The sequence below is a fragment of the Mytilus trossulus genome, chromosome 3, assembly GCF_036588685.1.
Source record: "Mytilus trossulus isolate FHL-02 chromosome 3, PNRI_Mtr1.1.1.hap1, whole genome shotgun sequence".
NCBI lineage: Eukaryota > Metazoa > Mollusca > Bivalvia > Mytilida > Mytilidae > Mytilus > Mytilus trossulus.
Genome location: NC_086375.1, coordinates 41071025 through 41079027, shown reverse-complemented (window position 1 = coordinate 41079027; position 8003 = coordinate 41071025). Strand labels below are relative to the sequence as shown.

Genomic DNA, 8003 nt, shown 5'->3' with positions numbered 1-8003 from the left:
TGTATTTCTATATGTTTATAAGTTTCTTCATAGTTGGAGCACCATATTTTACTTAAAACACCCCTAATTTTGGTATAGTCTTGATTTTCACCCCTTCACGTATAATGGACCGTTCCATATGGTAGTATATAAGCCAGCTCAAGACAGAGAAACTTTGTCTTGGCCGACCGTGCAAGGGCTGTATAGCCAGTCAAGGTCGTTAAAAACTTCCATTTGTTGAAACTTTGTCAGTTATATGTGGACCGTTGAAGTGTTAACATCAGGATTAAATATTCCAACTGGTAAGTAGAGTGAAATAAGTGATTCCAAAGGATATATATGAATAGTGTTCGGATTTATATGTGGATGTTGCAATAGTGATTGTGATACAATGTATAAAGTGAATCTGATATATATATATAAGTGATTTGTATTAATGAGAATACAAGGTGTATACTTGCTGGTGTTGCAAGTTGTACTATGTGGAAGTGTGTATACTTCATAAATTTGTATTAGTGAGAATACAACGTGTTTACTTGCTGGTGTTGCAAGTTGTAATATTGTGGAAGTGTATTCGTGAAAGTGCACTGTGTTAAACCTTACCAGTTGGATAATATTCATTGTGTGTGAACTCAAGGAGATAGTTAGTGCGTGAGTTCAGCTGTGTTTATATATATATTCCTTGTGCATTGAAGGATTTGTGCATGTGTAAAAGTGTCATTGTGTTATTGTGGTTAGTTGTAGACTAGCAAGATGATACTACATATTGGTGGACATTGTAAATAGAAGTTGTATATATGTGATTTTGTGTTCATACGTTTTGTGTGATACGTACTTGATGCATGTTGCAAAGTAATCTGTTGGTGACATGGTGTAATTAAGGGCCGTACAAAAATGTATGCATGTTGCATAATAATCTGTTAGTGACATTGTGAATAAATCGGTCTGATACATGTTGCATAGTGATTGCATAATGACATTGTGTATATGTATTCTGTTATGATACAGTGTGTTTATGGATTGTGAATGAGTTACTTCACCTTGCATTTTGATTTATGTGCATTGTGCTGTGTATATAGTTTTTGTTGTGAATCAATTTAAGGATGGGTTAATTGTTTTGAATAGGACAACTGGTTGTGGTGAAAAATTGAGTTGAACACTTGAAATCCTGATTTATTCAGATATGGATCCATTGATCGTCCGGTTACACGTTACAATAGGGACCCAGAAAAAGTTTCTCTAAATCAAAGTGATGGAAACCACTAATGGAAAGATTGGAAAAGTAGTTTTAAAATATTGATCTCTGACTTCAGAGATCGATAATTAGATTGTATCAAGGTATGGTGTGGAAAAAAAAAGAACATAAACTAGACCGTTGGTTTTCCCGTTTGAATGGTTTTACACTAGTAATTTTGGGGTCCTTTTTAGCTTGTTGTTCGGTTTTAGCCAAGACTCCGTGTTGAAGCCCGTACATTGACCTATAATGGTTTACTTTTATAAATTGCTTTTTGGATGTAGAGTTGTCTCATAATACATTGGCACTCTCACCACATCTTCCTATATCTATATAAGTAAAGCACTATTGCTTACAATTGAATGAAGAAGAATTAGTACTTTTCCTTTTCGGTAGATAAAATGAGCCATCTGTGAATCAAGTCGAATGATATAGCGGGTTACTTAGTTTGCCCAACAATTTCATTTAAATTGCAGTTTAAGTCTTAACCAAATAATCGGTTCCCTTTTACATGTTTCACTTTCATCTTATGAGACAATGAAATAAAACGAAAATACTTCAAATGAAGTTTCTTGACAAAAATGTAAGACATAGGACAAATAGATAGACATGAAGCTTAGAACTTTATTGTGGCTTAAAGGTTGTTTTGAGGTGTTTTGTAAGTTGACACATAGGTATACTATTTTCCTCTTATACTATTATCATTGCTTAGTTTGAATAATTGATTATGAAAATAATTATCATAATCAAATATGATATTGAAGATCATAATTGTATTTCAATAAATGTTAATAGAAATACAATTCTAACATTCAAGATTGTTAACAGACATTTTATGGGAAATAAACTAAAATAATGTTGGGTTGTTCTAAATAAGAGTTTAAAAATTTTGCTAACTGTTTCAAGCCAATCACTGATACGTGAACTTACCTAAATTATTGACTAATTACAGATGATTATTGCAGATTTATCAGTTAATTATAGGTCTTACTTCAATACCTTTAAGATATTCATATTAAGATTATATTTTTTCTTCAAAAAGAAATTATTACTCATTAGTTAATTATTTATCTTTCAAACAAAATTTACAAAATCACTTAATGTAGTATAATAGATCGATAATCTCTTATTAAGTTATACCAAATGTCTCGGTACAAGTTGTAATTCTATACATAAATGCTTTAAAAAAAACCTGGTTGGCAGGGGTTTCTTTCATGAAAACGCATAGATGTGCAGTGAATTTTTGTCAAAATTGCACATATTATAATTTGCACAAGCACTTTCTGAATGATTTATATTATAAAATTGGTACTACTTTTGATTTTTTTACTTTTAAACCTGGGACTATCACAATTTAAAACATTACAGAAAGAAAGTGGGAGTAGACACATAGATTAATACCATGAACATATATATTGACATATCTGTTCCCAGTTAATTCACATTAATTTGTAAGCAAACTACGGTTGAGAAGGAAATGTTCCATAGTTCATTGTGTTCAACTGCTAAACAAATCAATGTTTAAAAGAATGTCTTTCTAAATAAAAAACAAAAAAAAATACATCTTTGTATAGTAATTAAGGCAGCATTGGCGGATCCAGGGGGTTCCGGGGTTGGAACCCCCTGTTTTTGGAAGATCAATGCATTTGAATGGGAGCATATACTTGGACCCACCCTTTACTCTGGGTTGGGACGCCCTTTTAAAAATGGCTGGATCTGCCAATGGGCAGACTAAGAAGTGTAAACATTTAAATGTTCCTGGAGTTCTGAGTTCAACTGCACATTAGTTTGATGTGTTCAAGCTTTTGATTTTGCTGTTTGGGTAAAGACTTTCTGTTTTTTGAATTTTCCTGTGATTTTATTTTTTGCTATGCAAATCAATGTCAGCATCATACTGCCTACTTTTCATATTTATGACATTGGTATAAGAAATCTTCTATACAGCAATTGCTATAAAGAGTGTAGGACCTTAGGGTCCCAAATCATCAGTTTAGGAAGATACTTTGGGTATTCTTTCAGCAACTGCAAATTATTCACTGAATGTGCCAGGTCATATTATATCATATTTGTTATTTGTAAACAGTTGGTGTTGATGGAAGATGACTGTATATTTCTGATTCATTTATTTACAACTTTTATAGATGACCATGGACCATTCAGGAATTGATTGTTTAGTTTTAAGGTTGGAACCCCCCAATTTTTTGGACGATCAATGCATTTGAATGGGGACATGTGATTGGAACCCCCCTTTGTCCTGGGTTAGGAACCCCCCTTTTTTGAAATGGCTGGAAATGCCCCTGGTTAAGCAACACAATCCCAAACAGAAAGTGGTACTAAACCCAACATCTGAAACAAAATCAGGTAGTCCTGGGGTTGAAGTCATAAAACTTTGCTCAGTGCTTGGAGCACACAAATCATGCTTGAAACACCAAATCCTGTATTTTGATTGGGTAATTCTCGAGTACAAAAATCTTGCTTGAAAGTTTTATGACCGTAATGTCAGAAATAGTGAGTATTTGTACTCCAAGTCATAATGGTCCTGTTAATCCTGTTCAGATTTTTTTATGAAAGAGATAAGGTATCAAAATAATCAACCTATAGTGGAAAACATCATGTCTTTATTTATGTAAATACTTAACATTGAGAAAATGATTATAATACCGGTATTACAAGTTATGAGATAGAGATAATATAAAGTATATAATCAATCATGCCACTGCAGGCTCCTGTGGTGAATACTGTCTTTTACTAACATATATCTTCTGATTTGATACTGTTATAACATACATATAACTTTCCCAAACAACTGTAAGAAAAAAATACATTTTTTACTAAATTAATTTTAAAGCAAACATAAATAAAGCATTTTAGTCAATGCATAATTTTGATAGTCTTTTAAATTTCAGCTTGACATATTTTGTAAACACTGTAAAATGAAAATTATTAAATTTATAAGTTGACATCTAGAATGTCTTCATTGGTTTTCTTGTGTTGTTGGATTGCTGTTTCGTAGACCTTTACCCCATTTTTCATTATATTTCTATAGAAAAACATTTCATAAAACATATAACAATAAACAGCTACATCTAACACATATGCTTCACTATTATTGTGAAGATTGAAATCGGATAATATAATCAGAAGCAAACATCCTAAGACGTACAAATATTGTATTAAATGATGTCAAAGTCCTGTAACTCTAGAATAATTAATTAGAAAATCTTTTTAATATCAAAAGGAATTAAACTTTCAGACAGAGTTGAGTTTGTTAAAATCTGAACAATGCATACAAGACTTAGTGCATAGCATTTGAAAAAATGTTTTTAATTCATTTGACAGTCAAAATTCCAAAACTCGGAAATGACATATCAGATAAAAAAATAATTGAACATAAGTGTTATATTGGACAATTTAATCAATTCCAAAAAAAGTGAAAAGCTTGCAGATGATGGATAACAAACACCAAGTGCTGGCAGTATTTCACAGCACTGGCACTTTACAACCTACATAATACAGTAAATACATTACTGAGTGTTTGATAAATCTAAACTAACTTTTAAGCAGTACATACCTGAAATTCTTTTAAAAGTATCTCTCTTGTCTGAAGTAACTTGAATTCTGTTTGCTGTATGAACTAGCTTCAAAACTTTTTCAGCTATAGATTCTGCATTTTGTAAGTCTCCTCCTGACTAAAATTGATAATATAATATACCTTTGAAATGTTGAAATGATTGATTGATATGTATACATCCACATGCAAATATTTCAAGCATATTCAACTTTCACCACCATCCCCCATCTCTTCCATTTCCCCAATTTCATAATAGCAGGTGCACATCACTTTAATACATCTAAATCTTTGATAAAGTATGAAGCATCCAGATCTTCCACCTACTTAAATATATAAAGCTTTTAGCCGCTGAAGACAAATCACTATCCCTATGTTGAGCTTTCTGCGACAAAAATGAGGGAAGATTAAAACTTGTTCTGTTAAAATTGTTTTCCTAACGAAAATGCAATCTACTTTTTTATTCTTTTCTTAAATTAGTAGTTAGAATTTTTTCAAACAAAAGCAAAACAAACATATATGCATGTACCAATACACTAAGGAAACTCACACTTAAAACAGCTCCATCATCAGTTAGCACCAGGTAACCATGAGAGTCATGAATCTTGTCTATTCCTTGTGCAGTGGTCATTTTCTATTTTCTGATCTGAAATAATATGATGTACATGTATTATGATTAATTGTCATTAAACAGTAAACAAACTAGTGGTCATTATACAAAGAGATACTATTCAAGGACCCTGTTTTGTGTGCTACTTCTTACCAAGTTGTAGAAAAATATCAGTTATTGCTAAGACTGTGTCCTAAATTAAGCATGAGTAGTATTAGTTTGTTATCCCTACTTACTAATATCACTAATTAGATTGGATTACAATTTTTGGTTCATTTATATGTTTTGTAAATTTATGCCAAATAAAAAAAAAGATGTGTGTTTCCTATTACCCTACCCACCCTATTTTTTTTAACCCAAAAAAAAGCCAATGTACCCTTAAGTTTTTTTGTATTTTTTTCAATATGCACTGTTATTAAAAGTTAGAATATTCCTCCCATAGACATGATAGACTCTATGTGGAAAAAAAAACGGTAAAATAAAAATAAGTCCCTACCTACCTACCCTACTTTTTTGAAAGATGATCATGTAATAGGAAACACATATATTGTTCTTTTGGCCTTAGTGTGGTTTCCATTGTGTTGAACTAGTATATATCATTGTTTAGGGGCCAGCTATGGCTTTCTACAGGTACTGTATTTTTTTGCTGTATAATACAACTAGCTATCTATAGAAGCCTTTAGCTGTTTCAGCTTTTTGATCGGGTTGATGTCTATTTATTGCATGCACTGTTTCCATTCTCAGTTCAATTTGATGTAACAATGAATGGGATATAGAAATATCAGCGACCACTAATCTGTAATGGAGATTTTCTGATTTCGCCATCCTTGCTTCAAACACAGAATCACAAAATGGATTAAGTGTATAAGTTATCATTTACTTTAATAGTTTGAAGAAGACATTCATTAGTGGGCCATTTTTGTATATACATTTTTTCCTGGATACCGACTGCTGACAAGAGCTTTCCAAGACTTCAGAATTATTTTGTCATATAAAAAACTCTACTTTTAGATTTTCTAAGTGAGACTTTTTATGTTGAAAGCTGCATTAATTACTGCCAATACCATGAATACTGGTGAAGGGAATTATTAATATCTGTGCACCAATGACTTACATGTATGACTTCACATTACTGTGTAATCTGTCAAGGCCGTAACTAGGCATCCTATTTTAGTGAGGCAAAATAATTGAAATTTTTTTTTTTGGAGGGTATGAAATGTATGGTGCAAAATCCTGCATTCTAGGCATTTTTAGAGAGTTTGATAGTGTTTTGAATTTGGACACTTTTTATATAAATTTTTCATATTTTAAGACTTACTTTATACACCAAATTTTTAACAACTTTATTTAAATTTATATGTAAAATATAAATCATCAAAATATCACTGATTTGAGTCTTCTACCAGAACATGTCCTGCATATTCATTTTAATAAAGGAATGATTTATATGACGAAATAGTCAAGTTTGAACCAGATTGTCAATGCTGCAGAGCAAATTTTGTTTTGACAGATCTGATATAAATTTGATTTAAACAAAAACAACTTTTATTTGATGATTTAATTTTTTTATGGTAAATTGGCTAAATACATGTATGGTTAATTGTTGGATTCCAGTAATAAATTTACTCATGAACTTATTACATGTATTGATTTTAATATTTTCTGTCCCTTTGGTAGTCCAAATGACTATGACGTCTTGAAAGGCTATTATAATTTTTTTCTTTGTCAAAGAAAAAATTATAATAGCCTTTCAAGACATCAAAATTATTTGGACGATCATAGACTAAAACAGTAACAAGAACTATTCTATCTGGAATACATTGCAGATATGAGGAAATCAAGTTTGCGCAATATCACCAGCCGTGCAGACACTGGAGACTCCACTGTATTTGTATAAATGCACTGATTTTAATAATCAATACTCCTTATTGCTATTCCCGACTGACCCAGTCGCTTGAACTTTTGACGTCATACAACAATCACTTTTCTGTTGACAATAATTTGTGGCGTCAGATATTTTGTTCGATGACAAAAAAAAATTACGGGAACCTGTGTAATATCCAGTAATAGCCACAGGCACTTGTTTCTGCATGTATGGGGGTTCATGTTATTTGTTAATAATAGTAGGATTTAATAATGTCCACCATGAAATAATGTCCTCTATTTCATAAGATTCTGAAGTCAAGTGGACACTATTTCATAGATATTGCTATAAAAATCTGTCCATTTAGGGGACAATAATCAAAGGCAATGGACATTATTGAATACCTAAATTCTATGAAATAGTGTCCATGTGGACACAATTTCCCAGGACACTATTTTGCCTTACACATAACACTGTAATACAGGACAAATACTACTATTTACAATTTATGATCATTTATATATTTGCAAAACTAAAGTTTTACAATAGTCAACTGATTGCTGAATAAAAGATATATGACTGTTTCTCATTACAATATATTTACTTTTATAAAAAGATGATGTTATAGTTCATTGTTGTCTCAAACAATATAACTTTTATCAACTTAGGGCACCTGTTTGCTGTCTGCTTATTAAACTTCCGGTAGATAATTTATTCGATCACATGATCTGCAGTCTCGTCTTCGGAA

At 31.5% G+C, this 8003-nt stretch overlaps 1 protein-coding gene across 1 annotated transcript; it reads right to left on the bottom strand.

The window, feature by feature from the left end:
* Positions 1–3811: 3811 nt before the first annotated feature.
* LOC134711482 (ragulator complex protein LAMTOR4-like) lies at positions 3812–7993 on the bottom strand. The gene is made up of 4 exons (XM_063572088.1): positions 7860–7993; positions 5332–5427; positions 4785–4902; positions 3812–4019 (listed from the first exon to the last, which is right to left on the bottom strand). Exons 2-4 carry the CDS (start codon positions 5410–5412, stop codon positions 3922–3924), a joined length of 297 nt encoding a protein of 98 aa, XP_063428158.1. The 5' UTR covers positions 5413–5427; positions 7860–7993; the 3' UTR covers positions 3812–3921.
* Positions 7994–8003: the final 10 nt, after the last annotated feature.